The sequence below is a fragment of the Aptenodytes patagonicus genome, chromosome 22 (genome assembly GCF_965638725.1).
Source record: "Aptenodytes patagonicus chromosome 22, bAptPat1.pri.cur, whole genome shotgun sequence".
NCBI lineage: Eukaryota > Metazoa > Chordata > Aves > Sphenisciformes > Spheniscidae > Aptenodytes > Aptenodytes patagonicus.
The window spans coordinates 4301120-4322950 of NC_134970.1; the positions used below are offsets into that span (position 1 = coordinate 4301120).

Consider the following 21831-nt stretch of genomic DNA (forward strand, 5'->3'; position numbering starts at 1 on the left):
GCAATGAATCCTGCAGCAAGCATGCGAAGAGACTGAAACGTCACCGAGGCATGCTGAGCATTATGCCAACAGATATCCAGGAGCTGGCTAGCTATGGAAGGGACATAGTGTGACTACCAGGCATATTTCCCTTAATGATTAGAATGGTAATTTTTCTTTCAAACAATAATTGCTGTGCATCCTCTTTCCTCCCAGCCCAGACTCACTGAACATTTTCCCCACATTCGAAGGACACACAAAAGCAACACTGGCCAGCTCGAAGCAGCCTTCCTTCCCTCCCCCAGCTCAGTGAGGCCATTTTCCAATTCCAGGAAGGTCACAGCAGCTTGCCTGGGCTCAGAGCTGAAAGGCAAGGCCTCCTTCCACCCTTCCTGAAGCCCTTCCTCAAACAATCCAGCTCCTGCATGCAAACCACCCTACAGCTGCCATCTTGAGGCACTACCTTAGCCTGAGAGGAAGAGCAGCAGGGCAAGATGGAGGCCCTCTTCACCAGCCAATCAGAGGTGTCCCAGAGCAACACCCATCCAATGAACACCCACGGTCAGCTTCCCTCAGCCAATCAGCTTCCAGCACTCACCAGCAGCCGGGCCCCAAGGTCAGGCAGAGCAGTCCTCTCAGGCAGCAAGATGGCAGGATGGGGATGGAGGGGAAGATGAACACCAAGATGTCTGGGCCCTTCCCCACAGGGCAGAAGCGCAGCAGGCGCACCCAGCCATCCCCCAAGGTGAAGGTAGAGCTGACCCCTTCTCCTCCCTGCTTTCATGGAGGGCAGGAAAGCTCGCTGGCCACCTAGGCGTTTCTCAGCAGTGCTAAAACTGCCACCTGCCCTCGCTGCTGCCTCTTCACCACTCCGTGTCACTGCTGCCACTTGACTGAAAAGAGCAGAAGGTCTGAAAAATAGAGCCAAAGCTTGTTCTTCGTTTATAAATTTTTATTAGCTGGATAGTGTACACAGTACTTACAATTGCATCTATTAAAGACCAAAATACACTTGAAAAAATGCATCATATAAAAAAAATTATAAACTTTTAACTATATACAAACTTTGCCTTACATTACGTTAATCTCAGTACCCTCCCACACCCATTCACAAAAGATTTTCTCTCTCCCCCCCCTTTTAACATGCAAGGCCTTAAAGCCATTTAGCATCACTTGAGGACCATTTTCCACATCCCATTCTTTACACCCATATAAAACTGGGTTTTGATCGGTTCGCTGCTCCAGTGCTCTCTGGGTCAATCGACCACGTTTCTCATTCTCCCCGAGCCGCCTCTTTTATCCTCATCCACACTTTTATGCACTCCCAAAGTGGAGTTTTTGCTCAAGTGTAGCCAATCCACAAAGTATTCTCGTTTAATTACTAGAGAGGTTTGAACTTGATGACGTCTCCAATTTAACAAATTTACCCAGGAAAAGAAAGCAGACTTTTTGATAACATGGTGTTGACCGATAACTCCAATCTCACCAAGCAAACACTACTTTTAGAAGTGAATACACATAACCCAAAGCAAATGAAAAATATGACAGTAGCACTCAGGCTTTCACATCACTATTTAAAGTATTAACGATAAGACTTCCTATATAACACAAATCCATAGGTCTTAATACACATTCTACAACAACAGATCAGAGAACCTATATATGAAGGTCTTATTGGGGAAAAAAGTTCTAGCTGTTCTGAAGAAGTTTACAAGTTCTTTAAGAAAAGAAGTAATTACTCATTAAAAAAAAAATACCTATGTCAGAGCAGTAATCTTGCTTCCCTAACTTCCAACTCTCAGAGGGGGTTCTCCAGAGATTAGCCATCAGTTGAAGAGCAGAAATGTTATGGAGAGGCTGTCTTACTCCAGCACGGAAATATTCCTCCAGCACATGAATACGCCACTGACAAAATGTACAGATGATCTAAAAAAATATTTACAATAATGCTGCAAATTCAACTAAAGCAAATTTTTTGTTATTCCTTCACTAAAAGAGAGCTACATATTTCCTGAAATGGGTGACCTCACAAGAAATGCTAGGTGAGGATTTCATAGTTGCCCACTGAAGAAAATAAGCACCATGCTCTAATTGGCCTAGTATTTTAAGGCGGAAGCAACCAAAGGCACCAAAGATGCCATCAATGCAACGGAGGTAAACAAATGCCTTTTGAATCATTAGAAAAAAATCCTAATGTAAGATTTGTGAGCAGAGCGTTAGATTACCAATATAATTTAAGACAAAATCGAAAGAAAGAAGATTTATTTGCATGTAAAGAATGAGGCCACTTCCTTCCACAGCTGCAGGTGTCACTGTGCGTTGAACAGTTTCTTTCTCAGCTTCAGTTCACCAGGTCAGCTGTGAAAAGGGTAAGAACATGGAACTAAAAATTCAGAAAGAAAATGAACTGAACTCCATTTAGAAAATCCAGCTGCCTAACTACAAATATCAAATCTGCATTTCTTCTTTGTTCTTTCACTGGCTACGTTCCTTCACAGATGGCTGACCTAAACATTGTCATCCTTAGTATCTAGACAGGCACACTCTTCCTCCGAGATTGCCTGCTGGCAATGTAGAACCTAACATTTCTCCACATTTCTGCTCCCTCCTCTTGCATTCCTTCCCATCTTCTCATACTCTTAGGTCTACTATTTCTCTCTTTTATCCAAAGTAAATAGAATTTTCAAGACTCTGTCTTTCTGTACCCTCCCAGTCTTCTACGTAGAAACTTGCTATTTTGTCCTCCATTTTGCATTTAGTCATAAGCTTTCAGTAAATGGGAAAAGACATAGGAGGGAGATAATATGGGTTGCATTTTTCAAGTTTCATTTACTTTTTTTGTCACTTGAAAACAGAATTCACTGAATTTAAACCAGTCTCTCCTGTCCTTGGATGCTTTCCTCAAAAACACCCCACCCTTTGCTACTTTACCTATTCAGGTTCATAATCACCTCCCTCAATAACAATGCCTGGCAATATTTCCAATCCATGCTTAACTGCTGTGATGCAGTTTTATGTTTTACAGAACACAAAAATTGGAAGAGATGGGACTATAGTGTGCAGGTGATACACAGAGAGCCTGTAAAACTCATTCAAGATGGGAGGAGACAGGCATGGAAAGACGCAGGTATCACCTGTTAAAATGCTTATGAACTACAGCTTCCATCGCCAAATTTCAAATCATTAAGAATGGAGCAAGCTTAAAATCTGTAATGAGCTATGGAATTAAAGATAATGATATGTTTTGTCGAGATACTCAGCCAGAAGCCAGCTATAGGTCATGAAAAAATCCTTTTTTTTAAATGTAAGTACTCCTCCTTCATTAAGTGCCACATTTTTTTTTTAATTTAAAGAGGATAGTCTATAAAAAGCCCGAAAGGTTCATCAATATCTGCCTTCATTTGGTTAACAGTCCTTCAGTTACATCAGGATGAGCCGAGTTGAGTTGCCCTATGCTTCTGCTGTCATGAAACAATCCCTCACTCTGTGTAGAATGAGAGAATTGTGGAACTGATTTAGAACAGACATCAAGAAACACCATCACAAAGATGGTCAAGTGCTATTACTCGGAGATTGCAGATTTTACGTCTTTTGGAGGAACCATGCACTGGACTGGCAAGTTAGAAGGAAGATTAAAAAAAGAAATCTTTTGGAAGAGAGTCACTTAGAAGTTTTAATCCTTTTTATACTAGCATCCACTTTTCTTCCAAAGCAACAACCACTGGCAATAAACATACCAAAAAACACCAAGAGATTACTTTTACTATTTAAATCCTTATCCCCACATCACCCTCTCCCCTCTTACTTCTTGGAACAGATACACGATATATCAAGTCCTGTAATAATCTTGAAATATTTCTATCATTGTGACTGGATGGCTGAACTTTTCCCAGAGAAGAGCTTGCTGTTTACATATTTCACAAGGTGGAACTTAAAAGAACCCCCTTCAGTTTCTGCCAGTTTCAGAAGTGCAGATGCAACAACAGGGAACAGTTCAGTTGACAATACAGTCCAAAGGTGTAAGGAATGGATGTAAATAACAAGTCTCTGCTGGGAAAACAAAGTACTGTGGTGTAGCCACTTCAGTGCTGGTTGCTATAAACTGGATTATGTCTCTGTACCAAGGGCCGTAACTCCAAGAGGTCTTTCCTGGCCCTGCTTCAGCATGCCAGAGTTATTGCTGATCACTGAGTCAGTGGCACACTCTCACCCATAGCCAATCTTAATGCAAGAGATGTTTAAAAGGGGAGGAAAAAAAAAAAAAAAAAAGGCATGAACAGTCAGACTCGAAATCGCTGCGCTGGATCAGAAGAGTATACCAAGAAAGTCGTTCAGTTTCTATTTGTTGAGTCAACTGCAGTTAAAATCTCGACCACATACTGAAAACGTGGTGCTTGTTCTGTAGAAAAGGATAGGCTGTGATATGGTGATTGTCCCGTTGAAAGACTCGCTTGATACGCTGGAAAGGTAGGACAGACTTGCAGAAGGGACGGGAATTCTGTTCAGTTATTTTTTTTCTTTAAGCAGTGGTTAGGAGACTCTGATCATCTGTGTCATTGCTTCTTCATTGGCCTGAGATGGATCCTACAGATTCAAAATACATATCATGTTGTAACTTCAACATTTTTCCCGTAACAGCAGAGAATCACGCACAACTCTATCAAGAGGAGATACTCCTGTCCCCTCCCTTGATCTCTAAACATGTCATATTTTTCCAGGGTTTTACAGGCCAGTGTAAGAGAATGGGATATATAAATCCAAATAGTTCCTAGTAATGCGTTGTTTCTGGTAATAGGGAAGACCTAGTACTGGTCTAGTATTTGGAAAGGATTCCGCTTCAGAATAAGAAATAGTCTTCCGCTAAAGCCACAGGACTGCTTTAAAGCACTAATCAACAACAGAATTTGCTAATTCTACTCTATTGTGTCCCTTCCTTTGAAAACCTGTCTTGCACTTTTAATGTAAATCAATGTGCAGCTCAGAATCAGATATTCACATTTTTTCATTTTCCATCAGATGTAAGATAAGGTATTTCTACCTTTAATTCATGTCCTAAAAAAATACTTCTGGTATGCAACCAGAAAGGCTGCAAAGACTGTATTTCTTAGGACAAACAAATACAAGCATTCTCTGTAAAACAAAGTGAATACATTTCTATCAATGTTACTATAATTTAATTACTCAAGGCAAATAGACACTTGCTCTCTACAAGAAGTGAGACAGAAGGTTTCTTTACAATGCCTGAAACAAAGTCAAAGGCAGAGAGGGACAAAGGTCAGCAGCCTAGCCCAAAAAAGAACAAACAGAACAGTACAAAGACACCTCTAAAGTGTATTCTGAAGAACTGCAAGTGGCAGTTGTCCAAAGAACAGACAAAATTCTACTTACCTGCATATGAGGGCTGTCTTTTTCCTTTGGTGAGAAGAAACGTCCACCTTCTCCCCGCTTCCTGGCCATGGCATGACGATGCCGAGATTCATGCAAATATTTCTGCAACAATATAAAGGAGGTAATGAGAGACCAGCCTACTATTTGTAGTTCAGTACTTTCAGTAGGGGAAATTCCTGACCGCTAGAAAAGCCTACCCAGTCCCCATCCTTCCCCCTTCCCCAAAGATAAAGTGTTTACAGTAAATGCCCATTTGCAATACAGCTATGTGCACATTCAACAATTAAAAGCACACAAAGGAAGCAGGACTGCCACCAAGGGACTTAAAAAAAAAAAATTACTCCGATGTAGCTTTATGAACAACAAAACAAAACACAAACAAAAACAAAACAAAACAAAATCAAAGAACACTTTAAGATTCCAGTCTTCATTTTCCAGCACAGGTGGTTTTCTGCGCCTTTCTCATAAAGCAACCCTGCATTAGATCCGAGTTATATGCTCACCCTTCTTTCTTTGGGAATTTTTCCCTCTGCTTCAAGTTTAGCACGTGCCTGCCTCCTCTTAAGGATCCGGTGATACTGCTTGGCATTTACATAGAGGGGCTCTTCTTCCAGCATTTCTGCTCCAGGCAAAGGTATTCTCTGGATAGCTGGTACTGATCCAGCTCCAGGTACCATCTGTGCAGAGAAGAATATGTTTTTAGTACTTGCAGCTCAGAACACAAAGTGAATGCAAAAAAGTAATTTAAAAAAAAAAGTTAAAATGGAAAGTGAGTGGTTTTGTCCAGATAATGCACCTACTTAAATTGAAAGGAGTAATAAAGTTGTTCTCAAACTGCAGAACAAATTTAAACAAATCAATTACATATCAGTTCTGCTTGGTTTTTTTCCTGATAACGGTAAAATTTCAATACAACATACAATTCTATGACCACGTTTACTGCTTCTTGTACAATTAAGCATACAGGACATGCCCATTGCTTCCCTTTCTTTTTGATTATCACTTATTTAATTTATATGATAATTTCAGAGCATTTCTTAAGCAAATATTACTTGTAGAGCTGCTGACATCTAGTGGGGACGAACAATAAAATTCACGTTAAAAGGCATCACACTACAAAGATAAGAATTGGCAGAAAAAGCCCTCTTATGAATCAGAAAAACAAATACTAAAAGATCCTTAAGAAAAGCAACAGTTGATTCAATATTTTTAAACCTCTACTTATCAGTTAACAGCTTATTTTGCATTTCAATTTCTAGATTTCTGATCTCAATAATCTGCTGTGGGAGAAAGTACAGAATACATAGATCGCAATAGCACACAGGCCGTTAAAGCTGAAAACTTACCTTTTTTAAACTTTAAACCAATGGTAGCTACTGAGAAAACTGATCATATTAAGGTGACATGAATCTCAGACAACAGTTTGTGTACAGGCATCTTAAACCTCAACCTTTAAAAAGATCAATGGAAAGTTAAATACATACCATAACCATTCCACCTGAATTGACAACATTTCCAGCAACTGGCAGCGTCACTGTGACAGTCCCTTGTCCACTACTGGTTGTATTGGTGTTGGCTCCCGTTTGGACAATTTGCGCTCCAGCCAAACTGGCTGCTGGAATGGTGATCATGCCTGTAACAGGGACTGTAACTTTAAGAAAATAAAACACAAAAGAAAAAAGAAAAAAAAGAAACAAAAACACGCACACAAAAAGAAGGGAACACCATTAGTCCCACTTCTGTTTTTTACTCATTCATCCTTCCATAACATGCAAAAAGATTTAGAAAAGCATTGCAAGTTACTAACTAAATTCCATCACCTGGTCTTCATACTTCCTATTTTTTGCATTTGTATCCACACAATAATTCCAGTGTCAGATAAGAGATCACGTACTCTAAGGTGTAAAAGCAAACTTAAGTGTTTCTAGTCTAATAGCCCTTGCCAAAGAAAAGAGCCATATTTTATTTTTCTGGGGAAAGAACCGCAGGCTGCATTCCTGTATAATAACATAAACATCTCTTCTTCCATTCACTATGCCAACAATTCAATATCACAGCACTCACAGCACTACTAGTATTGCAACTCAGTGTTTTCTTTGACAATAATTACAAGGCAATAAAAACCTATCAAAGAGATAATTAAGAAGTCCTGACTCTTTTCACACCAAAGCTCATACCTTGTTGGAGAATGGTTCCATCAGCATTAACTGGCTGATAGACTATGGTCTGGCCTTCAGCTGCTTGTGCTACCTGTTGTCCTTGAACTGCTATTTGTTGCTGGGTCTAAACAAAACAAAGAACACAGTAACTTTACAAATCGCTTATTTTTCAAATTTTACAATTCCTGAATTAACACATGGCGCTTAAGGTGTTTCAGGCATCTATTTCTTTTGCTTTATTACCAGCATCAAGAAATAGGATGGAGCACAAACCAATTGAACTGTAGATAAAATACCTAAAGCACATATAACATACTTCTTCTAACAGTGTAGTATTTAATATTGAAAGAAACAAGTTCTAGGTTTCCTGTCTCACTATGAATATGTTAAAGGAAGAACTATTCTGCTCAGAAATTTAATTGTGGTCCTAAACAAAAGAATCAGCAGAAAACCCAGGTATGACTAGACTACTTCACAAAATGGCGCAAGTATGAAATTAGCAATACTTCATGTTTTCAAATTTCAATAGACAAAAACAACCATGAACCAATAAAATACAGAAACACAATGGATAAAAACATGCAATCTATTTATTCTGCCCCAGAGTTATGTATGAAAACACTACAAAAATATGAAATTTATTCTCAAGTTCTCCTCAATATTAATAATTCCTCCTTTTTTTTTTTTTTTTTTTTCCCTTTTTTTACTTAACCATACCTTAAGTCATTTGTCAAGTTTCTCTTCCTATTTCTCTCAAGAAAACCCTTTCATGCTGGTGCAGTTACCTGTGTCTGGCCAGCAGTAACTGCAGTCTGTGGCTGCTGTATAATGATCTGCTGGGTCTGGCCCTGCTGCCCCTGTACCTGCACAGCCTGCCCACCTTGAATCTGAATCTGACCTGGCTGGACCAACTGAATCTGTGGAAGAAAGAGTCAGAAAGGAACATTAACTATGCCTCTTATTTCTCCCTCCTTGGCCTCAGCATTACCAAATCATCTCTGAGGATGATTTACTGTTGCAAAGAAAAAGAAAGCACTGATTCTTCTCTTTTTCCACTTTAAAATGAAGAGTTTTAATTTATTCCTCCCTGTGACACAGCAGTCACAACCATGTAGAATAGAGGAAACATAACATGCTAGCGTCATTATGCCCTATAGCAGTTCTCCACTGCTTACACAATAAAACAGTCGAAAGAAGTAAAATATTCACATGAAACTAGGAATAATAATACTCAGGTGAAAGAAAAAAAAGGACTAAGATTTAAGATATCTGCAGAGTGTTAATTATCCAGCATACAGAAGTAGTCCTGGATATACACAAAAGTTGACTTCAGCTTTGCAGAGAAGTCTTTCCACCAACGTGGAACATTTCTTAGATTAGAAGAGAGAACTGGAATACGGTTTGAAGCTTGTGCTTAAAAACCCAGTTATGGATTTTCCTCCAACAACCAGACTGTAAAGAACCTAACACAAAATATACTGGGTTTCAACAGAAGAAATTTTAAATAAACACTAAATAAACCTCTCAAAACACCGAGACATCATGTGCCTTCCTGGACTGTGCCGAACTTGATTCCTAAATCCCATTCTCAAATCGCTAGAACACTTTCATTATGCCACTGTTACAGTTCTTCCCTTTGCTTTTGAGGAACACATTTTGAGCACCTGTTTAAATTTAAAAACTGTCTTTTAGACAAATATTTCAAAATAATTGCTTCTAATAAAATCCATCTTGTATACCTTCTACAGTATTACCTTCTGTGCAATGGAAATGTTTAAATTCACCTTCAGCCATCACATACTAGATGAACTCAAGCACAACAGTTATTTTCAGGAAGCTTAAATAAATAAATTATCTTAAATAAATAAATATTAAAAAATTTTCATCTTTCTGAGCCATAAATTGAGTAGGCACCAGATCACCACCTATACTGCAAAGGCCAGTTAAAATAAAAATAACAGTAAAAAACCAAACAAAAACCCCTAAACCAACTCCAGCTGTATTTTAATGGACTTCATTTAAAAGGTTTGCACCATCCCATAAAATACAAAAATCAAATACACAAAGAATTTTCATTGCATTCTTAACACGCAGCTCACTGCCAGATCCATAGCTGGAGAACAACCGTATATGCCCAGTTTATTTTAAGAGTGCTGAGGGTGAGAACATCACAGTTCATTCTCTGCAATTTATCTTAAATAAAATTAGGGTTATCTCACCTGCTGCAGTCCCTGTGTTCCAGAAACGGGGACTTGCATGATTGTCTGGCCCTGACCCCCAGGCACAGCCTGCACCATGATCGGCTGGCCAGTTGATGTGATCAGCTGACCTCCGCTTACTTGTACCATTAGTGGTTGACCCTGGACCTAGGAAACAGGAGAAAAAACAAACAGAACAATGAAAAAGTCTGGTGACGTGAAGCCAGAAACTGAAGTGGCTACCACATGAGGCTAAATGCTTACCTATTTTAATGCAGTGACCAGAGAACCTGAGCAACAGTCCCCTGGGTTCATAATCAGCATCAAAGATCTTTAGTTTCTAAAACTTTTTCTGTGATGTGCTGCTGGATTTAGTAAATTATCTTTTTCTGTTGCAGTCTAACCAAAACTTGCAAGTCTAATTAGCTATGCTTTTCATGCTTTATTGCAAATTTTCCAGACACAATAACTATCTTCATGCACAGCCCGAGAGCGAAGTGTAATAAAAGAAACTTCATTATCCACATCACTATTACTAGTTTTTAATTGGGGTTCCTAATGAGAAAAAGCTCTAAATAAGCTATTTTGAGAGAGATTCCAAGGTAGCTTCAACTCTCTGCAACTACATGCTTACGTAAACATTTCCATTTCCTAACCCGTATGTAGCATGCGATGGTCTTAGAGAATCTTTTCATGGTTATTACGTGAAATTATCAATATAACAACACAAAATGTACTTCAGTAAGGAAGAGTGAAAAAAAATGAGCAGCAGCCACTTCTTGGCCCAACAAAGCTTACAGTGGATTTATAAATTCAGCTGTAATAAGAGTCTCTGGACTCTTGGACCAGGTATTATCTCTGGTCACTAGGAAAAAGGCCAATGAAAAGAAAAGCAAGGGGAAAACCTCTCTGTTTAAACACCCTTACCCGCTAAGTCTCCAAACTCCCCAAAATATATCTTTGAAAATACCATACCTCCATGGCTTAAATGTGAAATGAGTCTTATGAACTAGGTAACCACTCTTTACCACGCTCTGAGTTGTTTAGAAACAAGAGCAACACAACATGATAAGAAGTCACCGAGTTCTTGGGGTTTCTACCTGTAAATTTCAAGAATATGCAATAGCAAATGCTCACTCTTCAACCACTGTAGAATACCAGACTAAACATCAGTACAGATTTTCAGCACATACTGAGCTACCTAAAAAAGCTTCACTTCACATAGTTCAAATACCTTAGTGAATTATATGCTACGGAAACAACCACAGTTGTACCTCGGTGATCAATGCCTACATAGAATATTGTTGACTTTACAGGTCACCTAATATCCTTGCGACACTGTTCTGTCCCTCAACCTTATAACTATCACATACAAGTCCCTAACAAAAATCGGTAGTACTTGTTTTGAACTGAACACAGAGAGAGAGATAAGCATGCTCACGTCAGCCACAGAGAAGCACAGTCAGCAGTACAATATCCAACAAGCAGAAAGAAAAATGATACATTCCATGATTCTTGTTAATGTATTAGAGCAAGCGCAAAATAAAAAAGGGGGGGGGGGGGGGCACATAACAACGACCAGGAGGCCACAGTGACCCAAGCAATTCAAGTCAGCCAGCTTTTCGTATTTTAACTCTGAACATAAAAAATGCTGTGTTCAACTTTACACCTGGCAAGACCATTCCAGCCTCTTGGAACTCTCCTTCTCTGAAGAATTAAAAACCAAACAAAACCAAAATACTGAGTGAAAAATGCATTACTAAACTGCTACGGCTATCCAGGGTTCATCAACTCCTTTAAAAGCCTCGTACGTGAGCTAATGAAATGAAGTTTGCAAGACAGGAAATACTTCACATTGAAACAAATCAGGGTTCAAAATAACCTTGCATTTCCCTCCAATTTGCAATGTAATTGCTGTTAGGATACATACTTCTCCTGGGTTTCCCTATGTTGTTCACACGTAAATAAGAAATCAGATCTCTCAATCCCACAGAGGCCAATATCGTCCCCAGGTGCCCTTTTTAATCACAGATTGAAAAGTTTTACTCTTCAAGCTCATGGGTCATCTACCATCTCTCTGTCCTTCTTTCACGTAGCGAAGACACAAAACTACTCACAGTGGATATCAGAAATCTAATCTCCTTGAAACTACAGGAAATCTTTGGGTTATCTCTCTTGACTATTACTTCCTCATCTTGCTGTTTTTTGCTTTAACTCCCATTTCAACCACTATTCACTTTCAGAATTACATCAGCAGGAATTCATGAATGCATCAGGGTTTCTGGCATGCACCTGAGATCCAATGAAAAGCTATATCCCACACTCTTCATGGAAAACCCTACAGCTAGCATAAAGCACAGCTACTACTGCTAACAAATTTTCCTGTTCCTATTTCAAACCCTGGAAAAAACACAGCATTAGATATGTGGCGATGGTGAGAGTCATGCAGTGCTCACAAACACAATTAGAGAGATCACCACTACCTGGAGGGTCTGGACTTGCTGGCCTGAGGCGGATGCCACCTGGGCCTCAGTCTGCAACTGGACAGCAGTGACACCACCCTGCTGCTGGGAATAGGAACAGGAATAGCTTGAAACATGGAAACGCACAGCTCTGACAAGAGACGACGACACTTTGCTGGAAGAGGGTGAATTTAAAATTCATACACACTGCTCTTGGAACATAAGGAATGTGAATAAGTTTAGCAAACCTAAGAACGGAATACCAACAAAACTGCGTAAGATACTGACAGGCTTCAATATCCCAAACAAAAATCACTTACAAAGAACAGAAGAGATTATTTTGCAGAATTTAAAATCTCAGCTTCAGTGTTTAGACTGCTACCTTTCTGCTTAATGTTTCCTTTCACTGCCCAGGTTTCTTACTGTGAAGGGGTTCCAGATTTTTGTCAGACTTGTTAGTTACAAAAAAGGCCATAAATTCCTTTCTGCACAGAACAGCAGCACAGATGACTACAGTCTAAGCTTCATCTATGTCACACCTTCATCAATGTCTTCCCACCACTGACCTTGAAGGACAATCTTGAGAGGTTGCAAGAGCAGTTAAATCTAAAAGCCTTTTCTATCTTTAGCCTCTTTAGTAAGAGTCCCAAAATAATCTGTTAACTGTGTTAGCATTTGGGAGATGAAGGACATCTCTCTACTAGAAGTCGTATTACAACAGGCCTGTTAAAAAACATTTATTTTAGAAAAACATTTCACATCAAATACAACACAGGCTTTAAGAGCACGTACTATAAATGAAACAAGCCAAGGTATGTTTTTACCTCCCTTTTACCTACAAAGTGTCAATAAAACCAAATATATCTTTGGTTACCTGCTGGAAGCAGGTATTTTTGATAATTCTTAAGATATAATTTTTTAACCTCAAGTACAATCTTGTTCTGACTCAAAAAGTCAACTTCAGCTAAATTCAGTGGAAGAAGCTGGTCCCTGCTATCAAACGCTCAAATAGGCTGATGCAAAGCAAAGCGTATCTCACTGAAAACATAATCCAGTGGCTCATTCATTTGCATGACAAACTAAGAAACTTCTCTTGTCTTGAACTAGAACAAACATAAGCTGCAACAAAAATTCAGCACCAGCACAGCTCATCTGAAAATACATTACTATATCTGAATGGGCAAAGCTTAACAACAGTAAAAATCTATAAACCCTTAAAAAACCCAGCCCTACTCATCTGCACATTATAACATGAACTAGAAACTTCTTTCTGGAATGGATGAATTCATCCAGAGCTACATGTTTTGTTGCAATTCCTGTACTGTGTGTTCATTTTGATCCACCTGTAGTTCTAAAACAAAGGATCTCCATCAATACTTCTCTTGAGAAAGCTAGAGAAACCCTCTATGGGCTTGAACAAAACCTATTTCAATTTTGGGGGGAATCTACATTGTTCCTTGTGGACAACTGATCGTATTAATATTGGGTTTCCTCCATTTTCAGAGAGGATTTGTTACTTTCCTCACGTCACTACCAGTTTGCAAACTCCCTGCTACACTGAAATTTGGTAACTTGTATACCTGCAATTTTATTAATTTAATTTTATAGCAAGTGTTTTTTTAAAAAACGTATTTACTCTGACTTCAAGTCAAGTCAGATCACTGACCACTGATCAGGTGACAGAAGTCAGGTAAACACATATCCAGACAGTATCATGAAGCATCTTGCTGGTTCTGTGAAACTCTGAAAAGTACAAAAAGGTTCGTAACTCAGCACTGGCAACGCCAGCTCACCCGTTATCACTTTCCATACCTGCTGCTGAATCTGTCCAGCCTGCACAACGATCTGCTCTGTGGAACTGTTACTATTCGCCGTGTACTGCTCCATAGCGCTTCAGTTCCAATACGATAAAAGGCACACCTCAGCCCGTGTATCTGGCAAGACAAGTTAAAAAAAGCAGGTGATTATCGTCCCAAGGTTTGAAGATTAGTATTATCTTACAATAGCTGAAAAGCAAACCATCTGCTGACATTGAGGTCAGAATCACACCGTAAGAGCCGCTGTTTAATCAAGGACCTACCTCTTTCATAATGTCACCTTACTTTCATTGAGTAACAAAACTAGAATTGTAATTTCAAGAACACATAACTTGACTGAGAGGCAAAAAGCATCTCAATCTCAATTCTGTCGTTATCTTCAGGCAATCAAATAGTAGCTATGAATCTGATTCTCTTCCTGTTTTACCCCTCGAGTCTGTGTATTCTGGGCTACAGACAGTTGCCTGCGCTGCATATTGGTGGAGGAGAGGGGTGTTATCAGTAAAAAACCTCACAAAATACAAAGTTTAGGTGTAAAAGCAAACTACATTTCAAGAATTCAACAAAGCTAAGTGAAACTCTCTCCTTCCCCAACTACGCAGCACTCCCTCCTCATCTCTCTTTCTTCTCTTCCTACTTTCACGTATTTTGAAAATAGCCAGCAGACTTCTCACTGCTTCCATCCTTTTACTGCCTCTCATTTCTTGGACCCTTGCCGACACATATGAAGAACACACTGTTGAAACAAAATACTTAGTTCCATTACCTCCTTCTCCCTCGCATTTATTCCCTTCTCAGTTGATCAACAAGGGAAGAATTCTTACTATTACTTTTAATGAGGTATTTGATTTATGCTATGACTGAACAAGTACCTGCTACATTAGTGAAAAAGCAGCCTGTAACTTTAATCTTTGAAGTCTAAAGCAACAAAAAAACCAGGCCCCTTCAGTTTTCAAAGAAACGCACACAAAATTTATTCACAACTTTAACTAACTGTAACTGTTGCTGTGGTTACTACTGTAACGACACCTCTCACACTTCCTGCTCTTTAACTTTAAAACATCCTTTGTACTTCAGTGCCTTGCATTTATCTTAAGAACATTCATTTTTTCATCGACTTACTCCTCACCATGACCTAAGCAAACACACAATGATTTTACATTTTGTTGTTTTCTTGCACGTTAACACCAAATGTCGCTCACCTACAAAAATAAACGATTAACCAGTATGTATCATGAAAGACCAGAAGCATGCTCGTTACAGGGGGCATAACACTCAGCTATAATAATGTAAGAACCTTCTCAGCCCCTATCAGATCTTTTTTTCAGAATAAGGATGTAATGATGCCAAGCCTGGAGATCACAAAGATAATCTGAGTCACAGCACCGAAAGGCACTACATTTGACTGCAATTTTAACTCTATCCTCGGCCCGTTTAGTAACAGTTTTTCACAGCCTGCCAGCATAAAAGGAGATAAATACTCTTTCTGAAGATGATACTGGCTACTGAGGTTCTCGTTTCACTTTTGCGCTGTATACTTAATTTCTGCCCTAAATGCCTGTGGGCCTGTCAGAAAACAGCTCCCACATTTCATTCTGCAGGGAAGTATTTCAATAGCGAGCACAGGGTGCCAGTAAACTGTATTTGCCAGAAGTTCCCTGGCTTCCTTAGTGCCACAACCAATACTCAAGCACAGGCATACCTCTGCTCGGGAATGCTTCTTCACAGACCCCCATATCAAGCCCCCGTCTTCTTTACTTAAAATATTAGCAGCATTGTAATCCTAACTCTCTGCACCAGCTGTGGCTAGCCAAAGTTACAAGCAGGAGATTTTACATGTGCTGGATCCTAGTCCTCCAAGGGATTACTTCATTCCCTTCATTAAAACACAGAGCACCAGCGTTACTATATCAAAGTTAAATTTTAAAGATCGCTGATCTACTTCAATGGCACGCTCCTCCCACAGCTGATCTCACCAGTCGGCTCCTCCTCACCCGGCCCTTGTCTGCGCTGAAAATGACTTAGTGTTCTATCAGTACATATTAATATACATATATATATATACACACACGTATGAGGCTATAGAAGCTGCATCAACAACAGTTCTCTTGGCAAGTAAGTTATGCTAAGAACAAACGAGTGCGATAAACTGCGCTAGGACTTGAGCTAGCTTGAAAGCATCGTTTTAAAACGTGCTGCACCCTGAAGCAACATTACTAAATTGGCAGAAGTTTCTAGGGCAGACCCTGTCAATCTACCCGGATGACGGCTGTCCTCTCAGGACGCCAGTGGAGGACAGACACCCACGCGAAGCCAAAGACGGGATTTAACTAAACAGCACAGACAGGCCACGCTCTTATCTCCCACCGTTCGGCAGGATAAAACATGTGGTACGCAGATTTTGTTTCCGACCTCCTTATCGCACATGCAAGTCAATTGGAGTGCACCCAGGGACGTTTTTATTTTATTGCAGAAAGCCGCAGACCTGGGGATTTTCTCGGCGGGCAGAGCACGCTGCGCTGTGCTCAGGCGGACGAGGCAATGCCCTGCAGCTCACGGAGGAGAAAGCAAGGTAGCAGCGGGGCCCCTCGCTCCCGCAAAAAGGGCAGTTTCGCCTCACCGAGGAGCACGTGGCTGGCGACATTTGGCGTCCAGGTGCGTTTAGGGGAGGCGGGAGGGGGAGCGCGCACACCCGCTTCAGCGGCACGCTCGCAGCCCCGGGGAAGGGGGGCAGCGACCTGCCCTCGGCACACACCCGGCGGCCTCCCCCCACCTCCCCCGGGCAAGGCGGGGGGGAGGAGGAGGAGGAGGAGGAGGAGGAGGAGGAGGAGGAGGGGGGGGGGGGCGCGGAGGAGGAGGGGCAGCCCGGGCTGCCCGCGGCCCATCTGTCAGCAGGGCCGGCGGGGAGGCTCGCCCGCTCCGCTCCCCCCGCCCGGTCGAGGGCGGGGCCCTGCCGGCTCCCGTCCCAGCGGCCCCGCACGGACAAGGCCTGTCCCCGCCAAGGGAGGCCGGGCCCGCCGTGCGCCTCCCCTCAGCGGCCCAGGCCGCGACCGCGCCTCCTCCTCCACCGCTGCCGCCCTCGGCTCCGCGCCCGCACCTCCCGGTACGCTCCGCCCGCCCCCGGCCCGGGCCCTCTCCTCCCGGGGCCCGGCGCCCCCGGCCCCTCTCCTCCCGGTGCGCCCCCCCCGCCCCCGGAGGAGCCGGGCCCCGTCCCCTCGCCTCCCCCAGTGCCCGGCCGGCCGGCCCCGGCCCTGCGAGCGGCCTCCTGACTGGTCACTCGGCCCCGCCAATCCCGGCGCTGGGGCCGGCGCTCGGGGGCTCCATATTGGCTGCTCGCACTCACCGTGCCTCGCTCCCCCGGTTCGGGTCCCGCGCTGATTGGCTCCGCTACCGGCCCCCGAAACCCAATCAGCGCCTCCACTCAGCCGCCGCGCAAAATGGCGCCCAACCCCGAACAAAGGCAAGGGAGGGGGCGGGCACGGGCGGCGCAGGCGCACGGCGGCGCCCGCCCCGGATGGCCCCGCCTCCCTCGCCGCGGCCCTTAGCGCTGGGCACCGCCCACCTGCGCCCTGCCCAGCCGCGGCTACTGCGCCTGCGCCCCAGGCAGTGCGCGCGCCTCCTAGGGCCGCCGTGGCCAGCAAAGCGCAAGCGCCGGCTGCGGCTCCACCCCCTTCCTCGCCTCACTCTAGGCTCCGCCTCTGAGCGTCTTGCGCATGCGCCGGGGCGACGGTAGGTTGGCCTTCGGAATGTTCTCGGCGAGTATCATAGAGAGGGCGTTCCTCCAGCCTGCCTAGAGAGGCGAGCGGCGGCGGCGGCGGCCATTTTGTGTGACGATAGGGCCGCTGTGGTGGGGCGGGGGAAGGGTTGGGTTGAGCGATGTGGGGGGCGCTGGGGAGGTTCTTCGTGGCGCAAGCCCCGGCCCGGCGGATCGTTCTTCACACCGCGTCGGCGGGTGTGGCCTGCTGAAGGGTTTCCTGAAGGGGCGGGGGTGACTCGGAGGAGGATGGAAGGCCCGTGGGTGCCAGTTGGGTGGTGACCCTGGACTGGGGCCTGCTTGCACCTCATGGGTGGAGCTGTGGGGCTGCAGCAGGAAAGCTCGTGCCACACTTTTTGGGGGTACTGGCCTCCTCCTCTTCTGTTTTCAGGGGGTGTCTTGATTGTCTTAGCTGTCCCATAAAGTAGGCTCAGCCTTGCACCTTCTGGTCCGCCAGCTTATTTCCTAGTTTGGGATTCTTAATAACTCTGTTTTTCTCTCCATCATCTTTCCAGCTGCAGGAGCCTTCACCATAGCCCACGTTACCATGGCCACCCACTTCTCCAAGGATCAGGAGGAGAGAGTGCGTAGAAAATGGGTTATCTGGGCTACTGCTGTGATGCATGTCTCTAAAGAGACCTTCCTGTCCCCCTAATAACATGGCAGCAGGCTGTACCATGTGGCTTTTTGGAGGAAAGTGGCTGATACTGCTAAATTTCTTGTGCTTTCATGCTTATGTCAGTGAGGCAGATACTGTTCAACAGCACAGTGCTTACCTGCTTAACTAAATGTCTGGGGATATCCAGCACTGACACACTGATAGTATGCTGAAGGTGTGCACTAATCCAGTTGTACTATTACATAATTTTCCTTTTTAAGCATTGATTTTGCAAAGTCAATGCTCAGCTGGCACGTGGTACTCATAACTGATCTTGTAGAAAAGTTACTTGTATGTTGGGTTCATAATTCATGCCAAGTCGTTTACTTGTGAACTGCATCTTAAACTCGATGCCTTACACTCATTGCTGTACAGGCTTGCCAAATTCCCTCTTACCTGAGTATTCTCTTATCTGAGTCTGCACTCAGCTGATTTTTATTTACCTTTCTGTTTGTGGTGTTTTCCAGATCAAGTGTGTTAAGGGGGACCTTTTCTCATGCCCCCAGACGGACTCATTGGCTCATTGCATCAGCGAGGATTGTCGCATGGGTGCAGGCATAGCTGTTCTTTTTAAGAAAAAGTTTGGAGGCGTACAAGAGCTGTTGGATCAACGTGAGTGATACACGTAGGGTGGACATGCAGGAGCTGAAGGGAAAACCTTGATTTCCAGCAGTAAGGGTATTCCAAGCTACTTGGGGTGCAGGGGGGATTAAGTAGTGGAGTGTAACTGTTTTAAAAATACCTTCTTCATTTCTTCACTTTAGAAAAGAAGACTGGGGAGGTGGCGGTTCTCCAAAGAGAGGACCGATACATTTACTACCTGGTAAGAGTGGGACATTACTCAGGCACTTCCCTGTAACTAAACTGTATTAGATATGATGATGAAGGCTTTAATAGTTGTGGGTTTTCTGAGTATGCTCTTCTGAATAAGAGCTGTGAGATGTATTACTCAAATACTGCTAGTTGAAGAGGAGCCAGGCTTTCTTGTGTATGTATATTTAAACTTCAAATTGACAGAACTAGCTGCTAAACTATACTATTTTAAGCTGTGAAACATAGTTCTTTTTCCCTTCACGGTAGCAAGTCTGGGTGCGGAGTTTCAGAGTGTAGTGGAATGTGTTTTTTAAAAAAAGAAAAGTTTGCAGTGATCATGTCAAAGGCAAAACTGACCTTTTACATTTATACTTAGATTACAAAGAAGAAAGTTTCTCACAAACCAACATATGAGAGTATGCGAAAGAGTTTAGAAGCCATGAAAGCTCACTGTCTAAACAACGGAGTTACTGACATTTCCATGCCTAGGTAAGAAAATTAGTTACTGCGGTGTGAATATTTCAGTGTTTCTTGCGTAGAAGGATGTTTGAGAGATGATCCCCTACCGTGAAATAAGAGTTCAAGTATCCACTTCTATTCAACTCTTCTGTTCAATTGTGCAAATGAAATTTGCGTTTCCCTGTGCGTTTAAACGATAGCAAAACATACAGGCTTGGTTGTTTTCTTATTTTAACTGCATTACATTGATTTATGGTGAGCTGAGTTAGTGCTGCATAAAACCGTAGCTGCTTGAAGGGCTAGTTGTTCATAACATGCTCCAAAAGAGGCCATTACAGCTGTTTTGGTGTCTTATTTTCCAGGATTGGATGTGGGCTTGACCGCCTGGATTGGAATAAAGTTTCAGCAATACTCGGAGAAGTGTTTGAAGACACAGATATAAAGATCACAGTTTACACTCTGTGAGCAAAAGAGTTTAAAGAGAACCCCATTTCCCTTGCTTTCAGGAGTGGAAACCTGTTAACTGGTGAGGGGGGAAACTGCATGCTGAGCACATTCTTCATCTGAGCGTAGCTCACTCTTGTGTTGGCAGTGGCTTTTAACAACAAAAAAACCAACAACTCCAGAGCAGCTAATTTGGGATGTGGTGTTCAGGGAGCCTGTGAAGAAGGCAGGGGTGTTGCAACAACCCTCTGGGAGTTCCTGGTCTGTCCCTGCAAGCCACCAGATGTCACTGGTCCTCCATGGAGCACCTGCCTGCACTAGAGCTTCTACTTAAAGCTGACAGTTCCTGTGCAGAGTGAAATTGGAGCTGTCTGTTGCTTAGGTATTTGTTGGTTTGTAGTTACGGTTGATAATGATGAGCTGTGGAGCCCTGTCACTTTTGTTTTTTAAGGTTTTGCAATGTTCATGTCTGGCATACAGTTTACTTACACTGTTCGTTATAGGACTAAAAATTTAATTTCTACATTCTGGCCACAAATACAATTTTTTGTTACGAGATTGTACTCACTAAGAATCATGCTGTCAACATTAAATAAATAGCTCTTCAGTACTCTGCTGTCAGATCAGAGCACGGTGGTTTTGAAAAACATAGCTATGTCTGTGTTGTGGCTGTGTTCTAGAGCAAAGCTGGGTTTTGAAGGGGAATGTGGGAGATGTGTAAAGGCACCTTGTGGGTGCATTTTATACCGTATAATTGGTATAGTCTGCCGAACTCAGTTTTCCAAGAACCCACACATGTGAATGAGTGATGTGCTGTAAAAAGTCGTAGTATGGAGTTTAAGGTCTGTTTTTCGTATTTCTTTTTTACTGCATTTGTAGTTTAGCTGTTACATGTAGGTTGGTGTTTGATGTCACCAATAGCAAAAGCAAATCAGTAACACAGTTCATCAGACCGTTGGTAAACACTTGATTTTTGACAGTTTGGTTCCAGTACTGAAGAACTATCATATACTCTGCATTTCCTTCGTGTTTGTTTTTCCCCACCCTCCCATAATAACAAATCTTTGACTTCTGCTATACTGAATGCCCAGAAAAATGCCAGATACGTTGAATAAACCTAAAAGATGGGACATAACGGTTGAGAAGTTTTTAGCGTAACATAGGGTTCCCAATTGGTTTTCACTATGAATTGAACGGGTGGAGTGTTTTGTGTTCTGAGCATTGTGGGTTAATCTGTATTGTGCGGTTTCTTTGCTGATGCAGATCTGCAAATCCTGTTTGTGTCTTTAAGAGTTTCATATTATTACTCTCCCTGTTTGTTGACCGTCCTTTGTAAACTTGTTTTTGGTGGATAATTGCTGTAGCTCAATACACAACTGAAAGAAAAATAAACTCAGTAAGACAAATGGGAACTTGGAGTATTAAGCTGATCAAGAGTGGATATCGAGACTGCTCATTGATTTAGTCTTTATGCTTATTTATGTTTTTTTAAATCTAGTGGCAAAGAGATGAAATGCACAGTGGCTCCACAAGGGTGTTCTCATTGCTGCTTGTTTTTTCTGTCTTGAAAATTTATGCCAGAATCTAGCACAGTTGACTGAGGTAAGAGACAGGTGCGGCCAGCAGTTCTCTGTGTGTGTGTCTAGCACCATTCCAGCTTGTGACAGTGCAGGAGAAACCAACATGAAGAACTGATGGGA

At 42.5% G+C, this 21831-nt stretch overlaps 2 protein-coding genes across 19 annotated transcripts; one reads left to right on the plus strand and one right to left on the minus strand.

Annotated features, from left to right (window-relative positions):
• Window positions 1-919: 919 nt before the first annotated feature.
• NFYA (nuclear transcription factor Y subunit alpha) lies at window positions 920-17445 on the minus strand. 13 transcript variants are annotated; one of them, XR_012996971.1, is made up of 11 exons: window positions 17347-17445; window positions 13999-14120; window positions 12205-12291; window positions 9746-9892; window positions 8312-8443; window positions 7545-7650; window positions 6852-7018; window positions 5871-6044; window positions 5368-5469; window positions 3785-4563; window positions 920-2337 (listed from the first exon to the last, which is right to left on the minus strand). XR_012996971.1 is itself a non-coding variant. In XM_076357765.1 (10 exons), exons 2-10 carry the CDS (start codon window positions 14071-14073, stop codon window positions 4510-4512), a joined length of 1041 nt encoding a protein of 346 aa, XP_076213880.1. In that variant the 5' UTR covers window positions 14074-14120; window positions 17347-17445; the 3' UTR covers window positions 3611-4509. The 13 variants fall into 13 exon arrangements, 12 of the variants coding, with proteins under 12 accessions (XP_076213880.1, XP_076213881.1, XP_076213882.1 ...); XM_076357765.1 differs by lacking the exon at window positions 920-2337 and having other exon boundaries at window positions 3611-4563; window positions 12205-12288; XM_076357766.1 differs by lacking the exon at window positions 920-2337 and having other exon boundaries at window positions 3611-4563; window positions 12208-12291.
• On the plus strand, window positions 16595-21543 carry OARD1 (O-acyl-ADP-ribose deacylase 1). 6 transcript variants are annotated; one of them, XM_076357776.1, is made up of 6 exons: window positions 16595-16658; window positions 18273-18340; window positions 18883-19027; window positions 19180-19238; window positions 19605-19717; window positions 20050-21543. In XM_076357776.1, the coding sequence occupies exons 2-6, from the start codon at window positions 18305-18307 to the stop codon at window positions 20150-20152; spliced, it is 456 nt and encodes a 151-aa protein (XP_076213891.1). In that variant the 5' UTR covers window positions 16595-16658; window positions 18273-18304; the 3' UTR covers window positions 20153-21543. The 6 variants fall into 6 exon arrangements, with proteins under 6 accessions (XP_076213891.1, XP_076213892.1, XP_076213889.1 ...); XM_076357777.1 differs by lacking the exon at window positions 16595-16658 and adding an exon at window positions 17045-17106; XM_076357774.1 differs by lacking the exon at window positions 16595-16658 and adding an exon at window positions 17674-17732.
• Window positions 21544-21831: the final 288 nt, after the last annotated feature.